This window comes from Colletotrichum fioriniae (assembly GCF_027942845.1).
Source record: "Colletotrichum fioriniae strain IMI 355084 chromosome Unknown scaffold_14, whole genome shotgun sequence".
Taxonomy (NCBI): domain Eukaryota; kingdom Fungi; phylum Ascomycota; class Sordariomycetes; order Glomerellales; family Glomerellaceae; genus Colletotrichum; species Colletotrichum fioriniae.
In genome coordinates this window covers 1,265,715-1,288,717 of record NW_027076850.1, presented here as the reverse complement: position 1 = coordinate 1,288,717, position 23,003 = coordinate 1,265,715, and the positions used below count along the sequence as shown (strand labels likewise).

Below are 23,003 nucleotides of genomic sequence, written 5' to 3'. Positions count from 1 at the left end.
GGCAACTGAAAATATGTAATTTTGACCACAACAACAATAAAACAAGCGCAAACCCGATGCTAGACACGCCGATGCTGTACGTATACAACAGGAAAGAAAAACACCATAACACGCCCTTCGTGACCAAACGCACGCTCCGTATCCCCAGACCTTTACAGTCTGTGGCTCGAACGCCAAAACAACCCGTGCTCAGTCAATCCCATTTAAACATTACAACGTCTTTTCCCCAAACATCGACATCATACTCTTCACACCCCGCCCCTTTCACAAGAACCCCTTGGTGAGACTCGGGGCCCGACTAAGGCTGCTCTTCCGCTTGGGTACAGAAATCATAGAGGCGGTATCATCATCAACGCTGAACCCTGTGCGCCACGCGCCGCGGACGCTTCCCATCGCGGACGCCGCCCCCTTTTCGAATCTCAACGCCTTGATGCCTTCGAGCTCACGCTCCAGGCGCATCGACCTCTCCTTTTCCTCGCGGAGTTCCCGCTCAGCACGGCGTGCCTGAAGCTGGTTCTCCGACTCGGACGACTGAAGCTCCTCAATCGTTTGCAGGAGCTTCTCCGCCTTGTCACGCATGCGGGCAACGTCGTCCTGCAGCTGTGTGTTTTGCTTGTCCTTGCGGTCGATCTGACCTTGGAGGTCCTTGACGATCCGGTCAACATTGCGAACCGATCGCTGGGACTTATTCTTCTCATTCTCATGCTCCTCAAGCTGGGACTCAAGCTGATTGATGTTGTTAGCTACTGTATAAGAAGCGTGTCTTGTAATTGGCTATTCTTACCTCTTGGATGCGCTTGTGCAGGAACTTGATATCTTGGCTGGCGCTTGAGTAGCCCTTGGTCTCAAGGTCGACCAACTTGATCTGAATCTCATTCAAAGACTTCTCCAGGGTGGCCTTAACCTTCTGGAGCTGTGTGCTGGCCTCGCGCTCAACCATGGCCTCCTTTTGCATTTCCGCAGCCAGTGCCTCGGCGCGTCTCATCTTCTCCACTGCAGCAGCTGCAATGTCTTCATGCTGAGCCAGGCTGGACTTCAACTCCAACATTTCCTTGTCCAGGTTGGCGGCGTCACGAAGTGATGCGCTGTCACCATTGGTGAGATCTTCCAGACCAGCCTTAGCTTCTTCAAGGCGAGCCTCGATGCTGCGCTTCTCCCGGACAAGAAGATCTCGCTCAGAAGTCACTTCATCCACAGAGGCCCGGAGAGACCGAACCTGAGAAAGCAAAGTCACGACCTTGCCTTGGGCCTCGCTGTGGGCGTTGACCGCCTCATCGCGTGACGATACGACATCAGCCAGAGTTGACTCGAGGCGGGCCTTTTCCTTGGACCAGGTCGAGCTGTTGAGAACTTCATCGTCCCACTTAGAGCGGAGCTCATCAAGCTCCTCGCGCAACCGGGCAATCTCGGCTTGCTTGAAGAGTTTCTCCTCGCGAGCCAGATCAAGCTCCTTGGTCAATGTGGCGAACTCGGCTTGGTACTTCTTGCGTGTTTGCTCCATACTGGTTTCCTTGTCCTCGATATCGTTGGCTCTCTGGTTCCTGTAGTCCTCGAGCTCGTGCTGAAGGCGCTTCTTAGCTTGGCTTGCGGCATCCAGATCGGTCGAAACGTCCTCGAGCTTCTCTTCAAGCCTCTGGTTCTGGCGTTGAAGGTCCTCAATGGTGGCGTCCATCTTTTCTCTTTCGGACATGACTTCGGCGTACGTCTCCTCGGCCTCCTTCGCCTGCGTCTTGGCGAACAACTCTGCCCGGTTGGCCTTCAAAACGGCAATCTCGGCTTGCTCTAGTTTACTGAAATACTCATCAGCACGACTCTTGTATAGGTTCAAGCTGGACCCAACGTCGGCGAGTTTGGAAGTCTGGTTGTCAAGTTGAATCTGCAGATCTGAGAAGTCCTGCAAAAGCTGGCTGCGGCTGGCAGCCTCTTGCTCGCGAGCCAGGCTCATTTCCTCGAGTTCGGATGTGGTGTCACGAAGCTCGACTTCAAGAGCAGCTCGATCGTGGCGCATCCGTTCGAAATGGTTCTTGACATCCGAAAGTTCCGAGATGGCATCCCTGTGACTATGCAGAAGTGAGCGACGCGCCTCTTCTTGGCTGTTGAGCGCGTCCAGGATCTCTTCGTGCGATCGGGTCTGAATATCACGCAGAGACAACTCGCCGGTCCTCACGCTCCGCTCCAGAGCCGACACCTTCCTTGCGGAGTCGTCCAGCATGTCGTGCAGGCGGCTGTTGACTTTCTCCAACTTCTGGACTCGAAGAACAGATGAGTTCTCGTCGAATTCCTCTGGGGGCGAGGAACCGCGCTCGATCTGGCTTTGGAGGTGTCGATTCTGCATCTCGGCAATCTGAAGCTGGTTCTGCAACTCCTCAACCTCGGCCTTGAGATCCATGCGGTTGTTGAAGCTCAGGATGTCCGCAGTCTTATCAGAGCGAGCCGAGTCCATATTCTCTGGCTCGAAACGGCGGGTGGGCGTCGAGTTGTTCGAGTACTGACGATTCTGCATCTTGGACCGCCTGAAGGTGGGCGAGCCATTGAAAGGGGCCTCGTTAGGGCTGATCTCTTCCAGCTTGGGCCTCATGGGAGACTCCATGCGAGAAGAGCGCAGCTCAGCCAACTGGGCCTCGGCATTTGTTCTAGCAGCCGTTTGGACCCGAAGGTTCTGCTGGAGATCTTCGACTTTCCTAACCAGATCGAAATTCTTGCTAAGCACGCCCTCGTTTGTGCCGTCTGCTTGAGGCGGGACAACAACGTCGGGATCGACCGTCTTAAGGACCTTGAGCATCTGCGCCCTTAGCTCTTGCAATTCCTTTTCCCTACTTTCCATGGTAGTTTGCAGAGTTCGGACAGTAGCCTGAGCCTGTGTACGAAGCTGGCGCTCAGACTCGATAGTGCGATTGGCCTCCGCGAGTTGCGCAGTAGCTGTTGATGCTGTCTTCTCGGCATTCCTCGAAGCCTTGGCTTCCCGGGCTACTTCATGGTTGAGATCCTCCAGGTTGAGCTGCAACTTCTCCGCCTTCTTCTCGAGGCCAGCGATGGTGAATTGAGCTTCGCCAAGCTGCTTGTTCAGCTGAGCGTTTTGTTCATCGGCTCGGGTCTTTTCACGTTGCAGACCCAGCACTTGACTTCTTGAAGCTTCGCTGGCTCTCGAGCTTGAGCGAGCGATTTCCAGCCCCTTCTGCTGGAGCTTGTTGAGAAGCGCACGGTTGTCATTCTCCGAGGCTTTGAGGCGACCCTTAACAGTGACCAGCTCCCGCTCGAGTCTCTCCTTCTCCTGATCGTTCTTGAGACCAAACTCTCCAGAAGACAGGATAAGCTTATTGAGATCCTCGACTTGATGATTGAGATTGGCGCACTCGTCGTCGAACCACTTCAACCTTTCCTGGGCGGCCTCGAGATCCTTCCGAAGGCTTTCCTCCCTCTCTCGAGCAGCCCGAGAAGCAGCCCGTTCACCTTCAGTCTCGGCTTGCATGCGAGCTTCCTCGGCTTGAGTCTTGGCGACCCGGAGACGTCTGATCTCCTGTCTCGCTTCGTCGCGTTCCCGTTCGGCGGTGTCGCGGGCTTCCTTGGTTCGACGCAGGTTATCTTGCTGAACGTACAACTCTTTCTCTATAATGATCTTCGATTCGTTCAGATGATCGTACTCTTCTTGCAAGGCGTTGAACTTGTGCTCGCTCAGTAGGAGAACGTCGTCGCGTGATTGCCTCTCCCTGCTAAGCTCCTTTTGAATATTAAAGAGCTCATCCTTGAGGTCCTTGATCTGAGCTTCCAAGACTTGGCGGTTCTCGTCTGCCTGGGCATCTTCGGAAAGCCGTGTTTCAAGAAGTTTCTTGGCATCCTCGGCTTCCCTCTCGAGCTGAGACTGCTGTGATTTGATAGCTGTAATCTCGGCCTGAACTTCACGAAGCTTGGATGCAGCGGTCTCCTTCTCGGAGACGAGAACCTTCTTTTGCTCCTCAAAGGTACGGCGCTCCATCTCGAACTTCTTGTTGTCTCCCCGAAGAACGGACAATTCGCTCTCCTTCTTGCGGACAAGGTCCTCGTAGTCTGTCGAAGTCTTGGATAGTTCGGAAAGTTGCTGCTGGACCTGACGGTTCTCGAGAGCCAGTTGGGATTCTCTCGACTTTGACGATTGCAAATCTTTCTGTGCTGTCCGCAATTTGACTTCGAGGTCCTGGTCGATCTGGAGGAGTTTGCTCTCCAAGTCCCGTGCTTTGCGATCCTTGAGATTGAGCTGACTCTGCAACATCTTGATTTCGTCCTCGAGCAGTCTCTCCTGTTCACTGCGCTCCGATTGCTTCTGCGAAATCTCTTCGATAGAGCGCTCCAGCTCCTCGGTGCGTTCCGAGAGCTCTGACTTCTCCTGCTCCAGCCGTGCGATAAGTAGTGCTGCTTGCTCCAGTTGAGCCCGGTATTTTTCAACGTCGTGCTCAGCCCTCTTCTTAGCTTCTAGCAGGTCGTCAAGTTGGTCCTCCAGCCTCTCTTGGTCTTCTATGGCGCCAGAGAGCTTCTCTTCGAGTTCCGCTTCTCTCACTTGTAGACGCTTGAAGATCTCTTCCTTGTCCAAAGCTAGGGCACGTTCACTCTCTAAGGTCTGTTGAATCCGGACCATCTCGTTGTGTACGTTTCGGCGATCCTCTTCCAGCTTGTGGCGATCATCGGATTCTTGTTTCATCTTGTCCTGAAGCTGGCGGATCATCGCATCCCTCTTCTTGACCTCTGTCGCGCTACGAGTAGCGCCCAGGAGTGGCTTCATCTTGCTGACAAGCTGCCACCACGGATTTTCCATCAGGTCAAGGTAGGTGTTGAAGTTTCTCTGAATGATGCGGGTGGCCTCCGTCCGGAACAGTCTTTTGTAAGCGACTCGTCGCTGGATGTAGCCACGTGCAACTGACTGGAATCGAGACATGATTTCGGTGATAAGGGCATCACGCTGCTCTTCCAGTTCGGCTAGTACACCAGCTCTGAAGAAGACCTTCGTAAGGCCCACGCGGTACAAGCTCCTGTCTAGACCAAGCTTCTCGAGCATCATTGCCGCTACGGCTTGACCCTCTTGATAGCCTTTGGGCATGTTTCTGCAGAGTACCTCATAGCGTTGACGGAACTCAGCAAAAGGAAGACGATTAGGAAAGCCAGTGCGGGCAATGCGAATACCCTCGAGAACACCATTGCATCGCAGTTGATCAAGAACGAGCAGTTTGTTGAACTGCTTGGGCTTCTTCTTGTGGTTGGGCAGAATACAGCGGACGAAGTGAGGGTGGGTGGAATGAAGCTGTGCCATCAGACTGTGGAGCTGCTCCTTGTGGCGCTGTGCGACAGTTCGGAACAATCCCTTCTTGACCCGGTTGCGGCTGGCACCTAGATCGTCGTCGACATCGGCGCAGTCGGCGAAGAGATCGGCAATGTGCTTGTCAGTAGAGGAAGCAAGGAGACGAGTGATGTTATCATTCAGCGGATCCTTGTTCTTCTCCAGCCAGCTCTCGGTGGAATACTCGACCTCCGCCGCGTAATGCGTGAGGATGAAGCCTTGGCCGAGTCGTGAAGGGCGGTATTTGTTCGACTTCTTGTCCCACAAGGAGTTGAGCTTTTCGGTGAATGACTTATCTGTAGCCTTGGGCATGACACAGTCTTCGTCCAAGCAAGAGAAGATACCAATGGGGTTGGGTAATTCGATGAGGTCAATCGTAGGCTGAAGGTCGCGTCCAAAGTCAATGAACTGCCATTCAATCTGTTCCCTCGCGTACTCTTCTTGCTCGAGCACGAACATGTGATGGTTGAAGAACTGCTGGAGCTTTTCGTTGGTGTAATTGATGCAAAGCTGCTCAAAGCTGTTCTCTTCAAAGATTTCGAAACCAGCAATATCCAGGACACCAATGAACCGTGAGTCGTCGATGCCCATGCCTGTACGATCTAGTTGACGGTTGATGCGAGTTACGAGGTTGCCGAAACCTCTTTCGTAGATACCCTTGGACAGCGCGTCCAGCCCCAGTCGGACCTGCTCGGGCGTCTGAACCTTTTCAACCCATTCGCGGCCAGCCTTGACTCTGGGGTGAAGCAAGCCCTGCAGGAATGGTTCTAGCGGAACACCGAGGAGCTTGCAAACCTTGGCTGCTTGTTCCTTGGCATCAGGTGCCAGTCGAGCTTGATCTGCGGCACGGCTTTCCTTGACGACAGAAATGTTTCCGAGATGTAGCACAGCGGCGATTGTGCGGATGATTGAGTTTTGGTCCTTGTCTGAGAAGCCCATGACATTGAATGCCTCCATCAGCGAGTCCCACTCCTCACGGTCGGAGACGCCGACGATCGTGTCGTGGCCAGCGCGCGTGTAAGCAAAATCCTCGACATCCAAGCCGTCAAGGAGAAATTCCTGCCTCAGCTTCCTGTCTGCGCCCTTGAGAAGCTGGTAGAAGATGTGGTAGTTTCTCTCATGCCCGTTGATCCTGACGACCCTAGACTTCTCCCAAGAGGTACCAGTCGATAAAGGCGCCAGAAATGGCACCTGCCTTGTTGAACTCGATCCGGATGAATTTACCGAATCGTGAAGAGTTGTTGTTCCGCACCGTCTGAGCGTTACCAAAGGCCTCAAGAATAGGGTTGGCTCGGAGGATCTGTTGTGACAGGTTGGACTGCTGAGACTTGTTCTTTACGGGGGATTCGGAGTGCGCGACGGCGGCAAGGTACTGGATCACCTTCTTGGTGTTCTCGGTTTTACCAGCACCGGACTCGCCGGTGACAAGGATACTTTGATTCTCGCCTTCATCCACCAGATTGCGGAAAGCGTGGTCGGCCATGGCATAGATGTGTGGTTTGGTGTCTTCCCTACTCCTCCCCTTGTACATATTGATATATTCGTTTGTGTAGATGGGTAGCGGGCAGTAGGGGTTGACTGTGACCAAAAAGAGGCCGGAATAGGTGTAGATAAGGTCGGCTTGGTATCTCATGTGGAGGTTATGGACGACGGACGCCTCGTTTAGATGGGTCAATTCTGCCATATCGTTTGCCTTGTCGAACTTGGCGGGATTGACCTTGTCGACGCTTTCGGCGTCGACTTCTCGTTGCTGAAGCTTGCATGTCAGCTACCCATGTCATGAAGGCACGAGTCGGTCAGATCAGAGCACTCACTGTACCATCGTCACATTGAACGAGTATCTTGTTCCCTCCTGTCTCCTCAACCACCCAACCTCTCACGAAAGCAGCTTGCGGGTCCTTAAGCCACACATAACGCTTTCCTGAGAAGTCGTTCTCGCCTTCGATGCCTTTGACTGTGTCAGAACCACGGCGCATCTCCTCCGTCTTGATGAAGGAGGGCGCAAAGGTCCCGGAACCAGAGCCACTGTTTCTCGAGTCGGAGCGATTGTGGCGGAAGTGGCCGGTTCCTGAGAACATGATAGGGGCTGCAGGTGCCGCAGATGCCGCAGCTGCTGCTGCGGGTGCTGCCGAGGCAGTGGAATGGTTTCTGACGTGCGATACGGGCGTGGTAACGGCTGATAGCGGAGACGGTGATGAGAAGACTGCGGATTTCGGCCGGCCGCTGCTAGGACCGGGCGAGGTCCTAGCAAAAGGATTATTCCGTGGTTGCGCCATGATTTGAGGAATGTGTGAAGGAGTAGGGTATCGTCAGAAGAGCGCAGCCCTCAGGGCGGCGTGTCGTGTTGGGTTCGTGTCTTTCGTCGCAAAACGTCGCTCATAGAGTACACATTAAGATAGAGGCAAAGCTGACGAAGGGCAACGAAAACGACGAAACTCTGAAAGAAAACAATATGAAAGACGTCGCGGGATCGCAGCCTCTTGGGCGAAATTGCCAGTGACGAAAAGACGAGATCAAGGCAATGTCGGGGAGGCTGGGAAAGTGGAGGATTTACAATCGACGTAAGGATGGATATTGTATTGTTGACTCTGGACTAACAAAGAACAGGGATTCAGGAGTACGGTTGCTCAGGGTACGCCTGAGCAAAGTAAACAATAGAGGGGGCCACTGGGGGGGCCCCCCACGTGACAGACGCCAGCGACAAAGGTGACGCGAGACCGTCTCAAGTCACACTAGCCGGATGAGGATTAGAGGTAAATGGAGTGTCTCCTCACTGTTGGCCACGGCCATCCTTGCAGCCTCACGGCCTTGAATTTCCATTTGACTCGGGCCTTCCAGGTAAGGTACCGGTAGGTTGTTTGGATCTGCCTGCCCACGTTGAGGTGCCCTTCCGTGCCTGCCACTTTTGCCCCAGTAATCCCGCCCGAAATACTCGAAAGTCGAGAACTGCCCGAGAGCCGTCCACCCGCCCCAACCTCCGTCCGTCGCAGTCGCTGTCGCAGTCGCACTTTGCAGCTACTTGGAACCTTCAAAGACATCAACGTTCCAAAGCTCGCCCAAAGTCGCATCTTTTTGTGATGCGACGGCTCAATACAGACAGACCATTACGAGATTCTTTTTTTTCTTTCGTCGCTTTCATCTGCCAGATCTCCTCTTCCCTGAAATCTATCCCAATTCGGAGATTCGGATAGCCGCTGCTACGCGCCCACCGCCCACCGCCCACCGCCCACTGCCCACTGCTGACCGCTGTACGGAGTAAGTGCATGACGATTATTTTTCCGACGAGAGCTTTTTTTTTTCGCGCCGTGAAATTCTCCCTCCTGTTGGCGCGAGGCAGAGCAAGTCAATTCCAACATCACACTTGCCAACCCTGACCTCCCACCAACACCACCCCAGTCTCCCTCTCTCCACCGCGAATGCGAATTGCCATGCTCCTTTCGCCCTTGCCCACCGACTCGACTCACCCAGATCTTTCCAGCTTGCACCTTCCATTCTAGCGCACCAAGCTAGAGACAATCTTCCTCCACAATTGTTGAAGGACTGGCAATCAGAAGCACCATCGCGAACACACTTGCCCGCCACCACTCCCTGCCTTTTGATTTTGGGCTGAACTCTTTCTTTCAACGTTCGAGTACCTCTTTGTCGCAATTCACAAGGTAGGCGGTCCAGCAGTCACAGTCGCAGGTATTCGCCATGAACAATTACTACCCTTTTGGGTACCCGCCGTACCCAGGTCAGCCGCCTGCTCAACAGCAGCCGCAGCAGCAGCCCTACTCCTACCCGATTGCACCGCCTTTCGCTCAATATCCTCAGCACACGGAAAACAACTATGATGGTGTCATGCACTCACAGCCCTCATACGAGCAGAATCAAAACATGATTCCTGGCCTTGGCGGCTACGGCCATCTCCCTCAGCTTCCCCAGCTTCCTCAGAGCTTTGGTTGGCAGCAACCTCAGCAGTCGCAGGAACAGCAGCCGGCTCTCCAGCATCACTGGCAGCCCCCGAGAGAGGGTCCCAACCTCATCCCAGCATCGCAGTACTATCACTCCGACCAGGCCCCGAAGCCCAAGGCCCCCGTCGCCTCCGGCGCTCTCCCTCCTATCGCGCCGAAGCGTTCCACGAAACAAACGTCCAACGATGCCGAGGAAGGCGAGCTTTCTGACGGCGAACTCGATGACGTGTACGAGCCTCAGGAGATCCTTCCAGAGGCGAGCTCACGCCAGCAACGCCAGAATGTTCCTACTACCACATTTGCGAACGCGCGCAATGGCAAGAGCAGTGCCGGTCATCCCAATGCCAGCTCCTACGGCGGCCCGAGAGATGGCGGGATGAAGCGCCCTGCAGTGGCCGGCGGTGATGGTGCGTATTCCTATTTTAAAATGAAGATTTCTTGTCGGTTCAGAGCTAACACGCAGCAGATCGAGAGCATTCCGGATCATACTCTCCCCATCTGTCTCCCCACGAAGTTCACCCGCGCACGGCGCCCAACCATCAACACGGCGCTTCCTCCTCGCAAATGCCGGTTTCTAGCGGACAGTTCAATCAGCCTCTCGCAATGGGTGCCGGTCAGCAGCAAGGCAAGAATGCAGTCGAGGAAGCTCGACAGAGGGCCCGGTCCGCTATTGGCAATCTCTGGCCCCTGGGTGTCCGCCGTCAGGACTTTGTTGATGAGGGTATCGACAAAACCATCGTCGACAACCTTTTGACTGACTTGAAGCTGGATACCAAAGCACCCAGTCAATTCTCTATTCCAGGCCTTTCCACTGCTACATCCCTGCCCGGGCTTTCTTATGCCTCTGGTCAGTCTGCCCCTCAACAGGCCAGAACGACAGGTGCAGCGCTGCCCCCAAAGCCCCCGACTCAGCAACAGTCATCGCCTTCAGCAGTGAAGTCGGCTGGTGAAGAGAGAAAGGATCGGATTGCTCGTCTGTTGGCTGCAAAGGGTGCAAAGGCAGCAGCATCCTCGTCCATCGCCACTGGTGCACAAGCTGGTGTGCCGAACGATAAGGAACTTGTCCAGCAACAAAAGAAGGATGCTCTGCAGAAATCCCGTGAAGCACGTGCTCAGAAGGCAGCGGAGCGCAAAGGCTCTTTGCAATCCTCTCAGTCAAAGGAGGCTTCCCCAGTTGAACCTCCTCGCAGACCTCAATCAGCAATTGCCAACGTGCCGGTTGTGGCGCCTGCTGCAAACCAACTTGCTCGGCCCAATGCCCTGCAACAATCAGCTGATCGTCAGACTGCTCCAGCTTCGGCCATTCCTGGCCTTTTCACATCTGCTCCACAGCCTACACCTCTCATCAACCAGCGCAAAAGACCTGTCGCATCCGATTTCGTGGCCAACACCTATGCCAACAAGCGCCCATTCGGTCATACTCAGCAAGACACTCGGTTTGTCATTGATGTTAGTGACGGGTCCGATGACGAGGATGTTGAGATGGAGATTGGGTCTCCCACAGATGAGCCGTCAAGCACTCAGCAAGACACGCCATCTCTGAGACCAGCGTCTTTCCGGGACTTTCCACCCCTGTCCAACGGCCTTCCTCAACGCCAGCTCTCAAGCCCTGCTCCAAGTAACATCACTACTCCTCAGTCTGGCGCTGTAGGCCAGCCAAAGCAAGCTCATATCGATGTCATGGATAAGCAGATTGAGGCCATGAAGCGCAAGATTGCCTTGGCTGAGGCTCGCGCCAAGCTCAAGGCTGCCATGGGTGACAAGTCAATCGGCCAGAAGTCGGCGGGCCAGACACCGGATACTGCTCTTGATTCGGATGGCGGCAAGCCAAGCATGCGCAGAGTCCAGTCAATGGGTGACTCCCATGCATCTGATCCGCCCAACGGCCAGCAGTCGCCCGCGATCGCTGAGCCCAGCAGTTCACTGCGCTTGCCCAAACCATCGGACAGCCGCATTCAAGGTGAATCCAGTCGTTCCCAGAAGCTTCGGACTGCCAGCACCAATCTTCCTCTCCTCGAGAACAGACTTCAGACGAAGAAGAGCAAGCTCCGCCTTCTGCAGATTCAAATGTCTCGTCTAGAGCAAGAGATTCAGGAAGAGGAGACTGAGAAGCAGAAATTGAGGCAAGAGATGGAACAGCTCGAACAGGACTCGGATGAGTTGTCCGAGCCTCAAAACCAGTTGAAAAGCAATTCCGGTAAGTCCTCATCCTGCAAACATTATTATATACTCAATAGTAACTCAACAAAGTCGACCCCGTTGTCACTGCAACATCGATGGGCCCTCAGTCCGAGTTGCAGACTCCTTTGCCTGCTGCCGCGGTCGCTGAGCAGAGTTCCAGCAAAGTGGCTGGACAATCTAATGCTGCAAGCGTGCGTTCCAGCAAGTCTCCTGCAATGAGTCTCGACAAGGACATTGCCAACACGGCAGATGATGCCGAAAATGCGGTCACTGGTAAAGCCGCAGCGAGCCCTTCGCAAGCCCCACCTTCCACAGAGACCCCCATGCCTGCGCTTCATGAGACTCCCAGCAACCCTGAGACTGTGGGTGATGATGATGAGTCGCAGCCAATCACCAGTGATGATGCCTCCGATGTTGCCATGGCCGAGTCTGATGACTCCAGCTCCTCGGAGCAAGAGCCTGAAGACGACTACGAGCCCGCTGAGAATGTTGTTCCGGCAGCTGCCGCGAAGTCTCCGTCCATCAGCCCAGTCGCAGCAGATAGCGCTGTTTCGCTTGTCAACAGTGACACTGACTCACAGCAAACGAGTGCCAGAGCCTCACAGATTCCCGAGCAGATCTCGCTGGGAGTTAACGAGTCGACCCCTGAGCAGGGTGTCAACGCCGTGAGAGAAGTACAATTTGTTTTGCGCCAAGGAAGCGCTTCGGTTACTGACTTGATTGCTAGGCCCCGCTTGCCACACAGAGCACTGATGAGGCATCATCGTCTGGAGAACGCTTCACCCCTTACGAGAGTCCACTGCAGTATTTCCGTGCTTACCGATACCATCCCAAGTTTGCTGAAACCGTCCCTGGCGGGCTTCGGTCCCTCACCTACAGCAACAGGATTGATCCGAACCTACCCATCTGTCCAGACCAGCTAGCCAGCCGGGACTGCCCTCGGGGTGCTGACTGCATTTACCAGCATTTCGAGTCCATGAAGCTGCCGGGTAGGTCGCCTTCACCCCGCAAGGACTAATAACCACGTTGCGTGTCCTCGAGGCATGTCGAGCGCTGACGGTCGCTCCCCCGCGGTTTAGACGACCAGATTCTCCTCCAGTTGGGTGGCACGACCCTGGAAGGACCCGAGAAAACGCAGTTCAACGATGGATTGCGTAGATTGTTGCAAGAGATGAGATCCCAGAACATCAAAGACTTCCCCAGCATTGCAAAGGGCATAGTCGATTACCACAACCGCTTCAATGGCGACCCGTCAAAAATTCTGCCTCTTGGCAATGTTTCGATCTGAATGGCGGACGAGACACGAGCTTGATGAAGCTTCGTTTGTATCTCCCTATGTCCATGTCGATTGGACTGTTTGAGTATTGGCTCATCCCCTTTCCTTTCCTTTGGCATCAGAGAATTTTGTTTCCTTCCCTTCGTCTTTACACACATACCCACCGCATACCTCTCAGCAGAGGCCCTTTTGGCCAGCTGAAAAGAGTCTTGGGCGGCGTTTGCGAGATACCCCCTCCTTGCGTTAATTTCAGAAATGATACGGCCTGAGGCAATCAGGAGTGAGGCACAGGTACAATGGAAAACGGCAAGTAGGCAAAGAAAAAATAGTGTTGGAAAAGAGTGGCTGAGATCACTCCCATGTTTTGAGTTGAGACAACTGAGGGATAGCAAAGCCTTTGAGTTGCTTGCTGTCACCTCGAAAGAGCTGTTCAGGTGGCCCGTAGTGGGTCGTACGTATTCAAATCAAACTCCATTGTCTTCATCTCTTGCTCAGATGGCTACTTCATGTGATTATGGATGTGATTATGGTGCGCTCATGTGTCAATGTTGAGAACCCAGTCAAAAGGGGCTGGGGACCTTGCTTCGGTACGTGGAATACAACTGAATTTATTTCTAACGGAAATACAGTCATGTTCTAACTACGTACTGACGGACCCCAAACTCTGCATACCACCTCTGATTGAACCCTTGATTAAACTCTCGTGCCCGCCCAAAAAGCCACCTCCTCCCAGCTATGTAGTATTTGCAACCAAGGCAGGTTGAACAGAAGAAGAGAGAGAAAGAAAAGAAAGAAGAGAAGAGAAGAGAAGTGAGAGAAAAGAGGAAAGAAGAATATGAAAGAGAAAAGAAAAAGGCGTCCGTCCATCCATCCATCCATCCATCCATCCATCCATAATATTGAGCTTTTTCAGCAAAAGAAAATAAGCAAAAAAAGGGGTAAGCAGTCGGTCTATACTACTGACGCCTAAAGCATGGAGGAAGCGTCTGGAACAGTATTACATGCTTTTTTTGGGAGAAAAGATACAAGGACATTGGGAAAAACTCGGCATAAGCCCAACCCATTAAGCAGTCTCGATGGAGCTCCCGTGACTCTTCTCGTACGAATCAAAGTTGACCAACCTCGGTCCCGAAATCACCCTCTTACGCCTCTTTGGCACACCAGCCGTACGATCAGCCGGCGGCTCAAACAGGTGCGAGCTACACAGCGCCGGGTGGAAGAAATTCAACACCACAACCGAGACGACGATCATGACGCCCTCGAACGCGATGAAAAGATCCTGGCGCGCCATCAGGGGGCCCGTCCAGCCGCCGCTGAGCTCGATGACGCGGAAGACGCACCGGATGAAGATGCAAACGGTGGACACCACCAACGCGCCCAGAAACCCTTTGAAGCGCGAGGAGCGGCGGAGGCGGACCATGTCCGGGTGGTTGTCGAGGGCGCAGGAGAGGTTGGGGAGGTGGGCGTGGCGGGAGGCGCGGTAGGTGCGCAGGGCGAAGTCTGCGGCGACGAGCATGAAGGCGAACATGGTGAAGACTTGGAAGGCGAGGCCGGCAATCATGACGGCGTCGCCTTTTGCGGTGGGGAGGTCGCGTTTGGAGGCGACGGAGGCGAGGGCGCCGCCTACGGCTTGGAGGGCGAGGGAGATTAGGTCGCAGGGGATGAACTGGGTGAGTTCGTTAGATTTGTCTTTTTGCTTTTCAATTGTAGTGTTTTCCATATAATCATGGAGAGCACGTGAGGGTTGCTTACGATCCTGGTGTACCATTTCGGCGGGATCCTCGAATTCTTGGGCCCAAACGCAGTGACAATTTGCCGCAGACAGAGATAAATCCCCGCAGCGAGGAACGCCGGCCCGACAGTCAAACAGCAAACCTGCACCAAGAAAGGATTCTCGTTCCACTGGTTCTTCCAGCTAAAGATGCGTCCCGCGTACCCAATCATCTCGGACACGATCCCCAGCATCATGGCCACGCTAAACAGGTTCGCCCGGCGCGTGCGGGCCATGGTGTACGCGAACCCGCCAAAGGACAGGGCAAACAGGACGAGAAAGGTGACGTTTGCGGCGAGGGAGACGCGGTACGAATAGAAAGAGATTACCCCCTCTTTGCAGTACTCGAGATCGGGCTTGAGGAAGCAAAAGGCGGGCAGCCAGCGGGCAAAGTCAATTTTGAGCTGGTTGATGACGGGTGGGGAAGGGGGGTTTTCTATGCTGTAGCCTGTGGAGGCGAAGATGTAGTTTAAGATGCGGTCTGGGTCGATGCTTGAGGGGTCTTTGTGGGCGTCTTGGACGATTTCCATCATTTTGTTGTAGTCCATCTTGGGTGGGTTTGCCGCGGTGCTCGCGGTGTGTGCCGGGGAGGAGAGATGGATATGGTAAGATTGATGGGAGGGGGAAAGGGATGAGCCAGAGGGGCTTCAATGTCCTTTCAATGGCAGGATAAGACAAGGGGAATGATGGCAAAACTCTCAGAGAGAGAAAACATATCGAGAAGGAAGAGGGAAAGATTCGGAAGGTATGATATACTTCCAACCCCTCAGGGTAGACGGGGAAACTATTCTTTCGTGGGGAGAGCAGAAATCATGATCGAGCTCGTCTTAGGAGCATTTGGCATGTGCAGCTTAGGTCAAGGGCAAACATAACATCTTGATACGGGGCAAACGCTCCCCGTTCAACATCCTCATCACTTTTCCTTGGCTCATCCCCAGACATATGAGGAACCCTGTTGGTGTCATCTCGTTCGACTTTGGCAGCGTTGGGTCTAGACACTTACACATGGCGCCGCTCGCCATGCAGGGGAAAAGACTTAAAAGTCGGGGGTAGAAATGAAATACCTGTGAGGTCTAGCAAGCAGAAGCGCACACTGCATGTTGGATAATTCGCTCATCATAGTGCTTTAGGTAGCTCCGTCATCCATGACAGTTCGTGGCGCCTCAAATAATTGAATCCGTATTGATTCGGGCTGAAAACAGTTATCCGGGGCATACCCACTCGCTCTTCAAGCGGAAGAACGTCCGGAGGATCTTCCATCAAGATCAAGACTCGCCGTTGACGTGGAATTGGGCCTGTCCGAATCATCCCAGAAGTGCGATAGCAAATGCCATCCTTCTTATCCGTGGTTAAGAACACAGGTAAATCGAAGGAAACTATGCTGAACCGTCAAATTGCTTCAAGTAACCAGGGGCGGTGAGGTTGCAAGGGTGTTCGTCCAAACTCTCCTAGTTTCGAGCTTAATCCAATCTTCTACATAGCTCTCCGCAATCCACAAGGTAACTGATCCTATCGGCCCGCAATCCAGATATACTTTTGCTAGGCGAGGGGGAGCTCCCGGTCGATGAGCACGTGCAGAGGTTGCATCAAACGAAGAGCAGGAAAGCTTTGACGCTTGGTCAATAATTGAAATGCGCGTCTTCACTTGTTGGGTACAGACTTGGTGGAAGGACCTCAGAAATGATGGAGAAAAGTGAAGCACCGGGGATCAATTCGCCGTCTGGTCCAACCAGGACGAATCTAGTGAATACATTACACTACGAAAGATGTACTGTTTTGCCGCCTTGATCCAATCCATATCCTACACCTCCCAGGTCCTTGGCAGTCAAGGCCTACGGCGCAACCGTTACACGCTTCTTCTTCTTCCCACCAGTCTTGCTCTCATCAGGAACGACATTCGCAAGCCCCTTGGGATCGATGGGATTCTTTGTGACCACGCCGCCTAGGGCCTTACTCGTCCCGAGACTGATGCCCCGTCCTTCGCGCATACTATCCAGGCTCAGGTGGCTGCCTCCACTTCCCCGCCGAACGCCGATGCCCTTGAGCTTGGACGTTGGAGACTCACGATGGCTCAACGAGCTGTCCGGTCGCTCTTCGCCTTCGGCTGCACGGCTGGAAGGCCTATCTGGAGAGGGCGACGGCGACTCGTCGTCGGCTGCAACTTGGGAGTATGGAGTACGTAGGCGGGTGGTGTTGTACGGGGAAGGAATCCCAGAAGGACGGTCTCGGGTCTTATTTTGGGGAGCGGGCGTCTCCACGGTCTCGACACCGTTACCATTCCGGCTCTCATCCACAGCATTCGAAGCTTCGCTGGCAGAGACATCGCCAGAAACATCGCTATCCCTATAGGCGTGTCTCTTGTATGCATTCCCAGAGCCCATGAGACTCTCTTGCCTCGCTAGCTGGTACCGATCGTATTCCTCCTTTGTGTGTTGAGCATCAGTGAAACTGTCGAGGGCATCGAAAACATGAGGGAACACCTGGACATTGTTGTCTTTGCCCCATAGGAAGTCAAGGTGCTCATAATGAGGGATCTCGGTGGCTATTGTTTGGGTTGGGAGCTCCTTGAGCATCACCTTGATGTCGACCAACGAATCGCTACCGCCGTAGACAAGAACGATGGGCGTCTTGATATTTCGTGTGGGGTATTTGGCGACCTTAGTGTACTTGCTGGAAGAGCTTATCGACATGGGTGGGTGGACGTCGTCATCGTACATTTGGAACGACTTGTTCCGGATGATCTGGAACCAGTGAACCACACTCTTTGTGCTGGTGAAGGAGTACAGATGTGGGTATGCCGCAAGTTTTTGGCTGAGTGTAATGTTCTTCGTCTGCCAATTGAACAAAAAGGAAAGGCCCATATCAATGACTCTAACAAAGATGGGTGGGTAAAGAATGGACTGCCACATGGTGGCGGAGCTGAGGATGGATCGGCGGCCGAAGAGGAGGAATAGAACCTGAGGTGAGGCTTTAATCAGAGCGTCGACGATTCCGTTGGAAAGACCTGCTGGTGACATGGCCGGCGCCAAGGCAATGAAGACATTGACTTGTTGGTTCAGCTTCGGATGAATAGCAAGGGTGGCAAAGGCTTGCGCAGTTCCCTGGGAGAAGCCAATGTACGACAAGCTCTCCTGCGAAGTTGTCTCCAGGATGTATGAGATGCTGTCCGGAATATCGTGGAAGGCGAACTCGTCGATGGAAAAGTTCCAGAAATCAGTCGACTTGGGCGAGTGATGCACCGACTTCTTGGAATACTTGTTGCCACGGTTGTTGCCAAGCTACGCGGATAGTCAGCATATGCGCCCTCAACTTATCGCAAGGCGAAACACCGACCCAGACATCATAGCCCTTCTCGACGAGCACAAAAGGAAGACATCGCTGCTCATCGGTCAAGCAGACCCAAACCTCGGAGTTCATGAGCAGCCCATGGTGAAGGTACAAGACCTTCTTCATCAAACTTCCCGGTCCGCTGTTGATCTTTTGTTCCTCCTCGCCCTTCTTCCATGCCAGCCGGTGCAGACCGAGCAGGTATCCATCCTTGGTCTGGAGGACATGCTCCTCAGCTTCATATCCGTACAGGCGGCAAAGATCCACAAAGTCGGAGGCGTCTCGCACGGAGGTGGAGATGGCTGCGCGGCATCACGACGGGTTAGCGCAAGATGAATCACACAAAGGAGGGTTGGGACAGCCGCCAGACATAGACGAACATTTCTTTTTTTGCTCGGCGCGTTTCTGTTCCGGGGTCGAATATCGGTTAAATAAGCGACGGGATGCTCTATAGAAGAGCGAGATAAGCGGCGAAGCTGTAGAGAAATCGAGTTAGCTAGCTTGGACGCCACCGCTCGGAGGGAGGCGCATTTCGTACGCAGAGCCAAGGTCAGGATACGGATGATAGCCTCGAGCCCGACAAGTAAGAAGGACCCCACTAGAGCTACATATTCGACGCTGCGCAATGCCATTAGTGCCAGGCCAAGTCTTATCCGCGAGTTGCGCTGCATTGGAAGGGGAGCTCGAGCTCGAGCGAGGGACCGAGGGGAAAGGCCAGGAACAGGGAGGAAAGGGAGGGAAAAGAAAAGAGGACGACAGGCAAGCAAGGCGGGCAAGGAGCATCTCTTACATGTTCAATCGCCCAATGAAAGGAATAGCCATGGTGGTTGCGCGATTGGAACGAGATTAATTTAACGTAGAAGCCGTGGCGCGGCAGGAACGAGTATGTCTAAGAGAGAAAGAAGAAGAAAAGGTTGCATGGGGATTTCAAGCCATCATCGCCGAATGCGCAGACGACGAAAAGCTTAAGTGATTTTACGCCTGCGTAGTTTGTCGACAGGCAATGGCTGGGCGTAAGAATGCGTCAGCGGAGAGAATCTGGAAGTGAGTGGTCCGCGGTGTGTGGGAAGTCTGAGGTTTCTAGAGGGAAGAAGATGTGCAAAGCTAAGGTAAGGTAAGGAAAGGTGAAAGGTACCTTACTGCATCTTAAGGTATGTGATGTCACATGTGAGGATGGATGGCATCCCATCTGGGCTGGAAGCTCCCAAAAAGGTCCAGGTCCAAGGTCACAGCACACCTTCCCGACTTCTCCCATGCGGGCCACGCCTCCTTGGGCCTCCTTGGCCCCTCTTGTACTCCCCAAATCATTCCAATCAACCGATCTGACAGTGTGTCAGTGGCAGGGACGCTGGCGTGTGAGCACGCGGTTGGACGGAGGAGCCCGCATCCTTGCCAACTTGCTCCCCAAAGTGGGGTTTTCTTATTGAAGGACTGCAGGGACATCCAACTCTAGCGGCCCTACTCTTGCCTCTGCGACTCTCACACCTTGCAGAAGACCGCTGCACAAAGGTGGGTCTTATCCTTTCCATCTTGGCCAATCACAACTGTGATGTTTTTTTTTCCCCTTCTTCCCCGGGGCCCGGGGGACCGCTCATCGCGAACTCGAAGCTCCGACAGGCGACAGCTCCCAGATAGTCGCACCACTTCCGTGTACTCGTCGTCTCCAAGGTACCGAGGGAATGCCAAACCACCGTCACCATGCCTAGCTCTTGCAAAGAACTGCGTACGCTCTCTCCTCTCTTACTTGCCATAGTGACAGCAAACTAACTCCTTACCCCCAGGTGAGGCTCTCGCGCAATGCCTCCAGGAATCCGAGTGCGTCATGGTCCAGCGTAACAGCGCCTCCGACTGCCTCCGATCGCCTCTCGTCGAGGGACTCCCAACAAAGTGCCAGCAGCTCAAAAAGGGTTTCGGCGAGTGCAAGCGCGGCATGGTCGACATGCGCAAGCGCTTCCGTGGCAACATGCCCGTCAACTACAAGACCATGAATGACGCCGAGAGCGGCAAAGGATACCAGCTCTACGCCGGACGGCCCGCCTTTGCCGGCGGCAGGGGCGAAACCGACGGCAACGAGCCCGCGCCTAGGGACTGGCGCGAGGTCGAGAATGAGCAGTACCGCAAGGAGCAGGAGGCCGCGCAGAAGAAGTGAATTGCATAAGGGCGAGAAAGACAACAGGGGAGTCAACAAGAGGAGGATAACCGCTGACAGGCGCGGTTGTTGGATACAATACTTGTACAAACTATGTGTATGATCTGAAGAGCAAGGCATAGGGAGGCGTCATGGCGTTCTCAAAACACATGAAAACGATGTGGCCTTGTTTAGGACAGGCCCGAGCTGCATCTTCTTGGATCCTCACGACGGACCACGAGGCAAAAGCATACTTATGTATTCAAAAGGAATTGTAAGATTCGCACGGCCATAGAACTTCTCCACTAAGAAGATTGGAAACTAGAGCGTCTATTCTTGATAAAGTACGGATCTGACTTTACGGGATGTGAATAGCAGTACAACGGTAAGGATTATGAGCAAGCCATTCTGACTCTATCTAAACCCCCGTTGGGTTAACACTGTATCAAGTCTTGTCTACAGCCTAGCCCAGATCTTGGTATCAGCCCTCTTCACTCGGCATGGGAGATACATCGTCGGCATCGCCACTGTTAATAGCCTAGTACTCCTTTGTGCATAAGGGAGCTTGATGCCAAGGGCATCTAAAAAAGAGTTCACCCCCCCGGTGCTGAATTGGGGGCTACATCTCTTGGTGCTCATGCTGGGAAATTCATGGTGCTCATTCCGGGACTCGAACTCGGGTACTCTCGTATGCGCTAAGCCTGTCGTCGAGTAGGCTGGTTGGCGATTTTAATTGTTGACCATGAACCACTCCACCACCCAGCCAGTTTGACCTGACCAACCGACCTAGGAAGGCGCCTGCTGTGCTGGTGACAGGAATGGACTTGGAGGGGTATATATGGGCTTCTCGTGTATTCAATCAGGTGTGTATTCGGGGTCGGGTCATTACATCACCCTCTTGGCTCATGAACGAGTCACTTGGAGACTTTTTGTATGCTACCAAGAACTAGCCGTGGGTACTCATACAAGCTCACTCTTCGAAAACATATCTTGCATACCCAGTCATATTTCAACGTACGTCAGCATGGCTACAACCATCCCTATCACGAAACATGGAGGTGTGGGCTCTCCTTTCAATAACACAAAGATGCCTATGACTACACAGTGCCCATTTCTTGGAATCATCTTCAGTACTGCACTAGACGATGGACAGAAGTGTTCACCAGGCGAAGCTGACTGAATCTCCTTCCTCTTTCATGGACATTGTAATTTCCTGGTCGCGGTTACGGAAGGATATATCGTTGGCAAACTGTAGTTGGGCTTGGGCAGTTTAATTGAAATCGCCTTCGACACAGTCATCAAGACATATTGTTACGTGTGCAAGAATTGGAGGTCCCTGAAGTCCATCAAGGATGGCTGACTCTACAATTTATCTGCAGTCAAATGATAATGGAACGGGACCCTTGCTGAGAAAACAATAGATGTGATCAATTAAGATTATATTATGAGGCTGGTTCAGTTGCCCTTAGATATTAATTCTTCCGTAACCCATCGGACCTTGCGTATAGCCCTCGAGAGCCACCTCCAGATATCCGTCACTATGCGGCCCCGTTAATCGTGTGAATCATCTCCACAGCCCTATGCCCCGGATTCTCCCCCTCTCCGTGGATCATCTCCATTAAATTGTTTGGGTCTGGTTGGTCGGTACTCTCACAAGAGCACCATAATCCCTCGCACCAACGAAAAGGTCCAGACTTTGCAAGGGACCCTCCACGCAATTTCGGACCCGCGCCAGTTCATTCCCGTATAAAGACGGACTTGACGACGCGGGCCCATCCCGAGCGCTTCAGCGGGCTTGCCCAACTCTCGGCGTTATGATGGGCTGACATGAAAAAAATAAGAAAAAGAAAAGGTTGACGCCCCCCTCCCACTCTGTCACTCTCCTCCTTCTCTAACCCGTCCTCATCTCACGGAGAGACCAGGCCAGGCGGGTCAGGATGGAACCCCCAACCTTCTCAGCCCTGTTCTCTATCTCGACGAAGAGACCAAGCCCAGGCGAGGCAGGCAGGAGACGTGTAGGATCGAGCGGGAAGGGAAGAAAAAAAGAAGCGCCGTCGCTTCAGGATCACGCGGCTCTCTCCAGCGGACGCTCGTCATCCGCGGCCAGCCGCGCCGGGGTGTTCATAGTTGTGTCGCACGTTTTCCCCGGCGCGTGGACTCTTTCGGATGGATTCATCGACGCTTCAGGCCCATGCGGATGCCTCCCAGCGGGTTGTTGTAAAAGGTTTGGTATGAAGAATTCGATTCTCGACTGGACTTCGGCTGGCGTCCCATTGCCGCGTACACAGGAAAATCGAAAGGTTGAAAAAAAGAAGTTTTGCTCTACGCTTCCGAGATCAAGTCTCACCTAGAAGGGAGACGACCTGGCCAGCGGAGCAAAAGAAGAAAGGTGCACTCCTGGCCTGCTCGACGTCGCAAAATGACGGTAGGTTTGTGATCGTGGCTTGGTTGGCGGTCATGGCGGCGGAACAAGGGAGGCGAGTTGAGACGATGTGGAAAGAAGAAACGCAGGAATCTTTGGATGAGTTTGGCGGAGAGACTCGGCTACGTGGCGAATTCTGTGAACGAGGGTAGAATTGCGCTGAAGAGAAAAGAAGGGGAAAAGACTGGTAGAGATGAAGGACAGACGAAGACTGCTTTATAGAGAGCGTGAGACAGTGTAAGTCATGCCAATTTGATATCCAATGTAGTGAAGGGGTGGAGTTGAAGTTGAGAAAAGGTTTGGGGCGGTAAAGGTGGAGGGGTCAAGCCGCGGATTCGGTGTGATCTGCAGCCGTGACACCCCTCCACCAGGGAAAAGGGCGCTAGCGGGCGTTGGTCCGCCTTGTTCCGGGGCTCGGAGGTACCTACCTCACCTTGCTTACCTCCACTAGGCTACGTCCTACGGATAGGTGGGCTGCGGGCACTTTGGCCCCTCCTTGCTGCCCCTCCAACCCCCCCGGGCAGTTTCCAGCTTGAAGGGGACGTGGAAACGTCTCAACCTGCCCACCCCTTCCCTTTCCCACTCAAAGGACTAAACCCCACGGAAACCTGTGACAATCTCACCCTCGTCAATCAACGGT

General features: G+C 53.7%; 5 protein-coding genes across 5 annotated transcripts; 2 read left to right on the top strand and 3 right to left on the bottom strand.

The window, feature by feature from the left end:
* Positions 1-264: 264 nt before the first annotated feature.
* Positions 265-7,581, bottom strand: MYO1_2 (class II myosin; the record flags this gene model as incomplete). The annotated part of the gene is made up of 4 exons (XM_065758961.1): positions 265-726; positions 785-6,446; positions 6,469-7,061; positions 7,120-7,581. 4 exons carry the CDS (start codon positions 7,579-7,581, stop codon positions 265-267), a joined length of 7,179 nt encoding a protein of 2,392 aa, XP_065612484.1.
* Positions 7,582-8,998: 1,417 nt separating this feature from the next.
* Positions 8,999-12,727, top strand: N0V96_010471 (uncharacterized protein; the record flags this gene model as incomplete). Its single annotated transcript, XM_065758960.1, has 5 exons — positions 8,999-9,665; positions 9,725-11,455; positions 11,509-12,113; positions 12,167-12,428; positions 12,519-12,727. The coding sequence occupies 5 exons, from the start codon at positions 8,999-9,001 to the stop codon at positions 12,725-12,727; spliced, it is 3,474 nt and encodes a 1,157-aa protein (XP_065612483.1).
* Positions 12,728-13,778: 1,051 nt separating this feature from the next.
* Positions 13,779-15,034, bottom strand: RTA3_3 (Envelope glycoprotein gp160; the record flags this gene model as incomplete). The annotated part of the gene is made up of 2 exons (XM_065758959.1): positions 13,779-14,411; positions 14,468-15,034. 2 exons carry the CDS (start codon positions 15,032-15,034, stop codon positions 13,779-13,781), a joined length of 1,200 nt encoding a protein of 399 aa, XP_065612482.1.
* Positions 15,035-16,318: 1,284 nt separating this feature from the next.
* On the bottom strand, positions 16,319-18,484 carry TGL1 (cholesterol esterase; the record flags this gene model as incomplete). Its single annotated transcript, XM_065758958.1, has 3 exons — positions 16,319-17,764; positions 17,820-18,115; positions 18,184-18,484. The coding sequence occupies 3 exons, from the start codon at positions 18,482-18,484 to the stop codon at positions 16,319-16,321; spliced, it is 2,043 nt and encodes a 680-aa protein (XP_065612481.1).
* Positions 18,485-19,511: 1,027 nt separating this feature from the next.
* N0V96_010468 (uncharacterized protein) lies at positions 19,512-19,962 on the top strand (the record flags this gene model as incomplete). The annotated part of the gene is made up of 2 exons (XM_053197057.1): positions 19,512-19,536; positions 19,595-19,962. 2 exons carry the CDS (start codon positions 19,512-19,514, stop codon positions 19,960-19,962), a joined length of 393 nt encoding a protein of 130 aa, XP_053045546.1.
* Between the last annotated feature and the right edge of the window lie 3,041 nt (positions 19,963-23,003).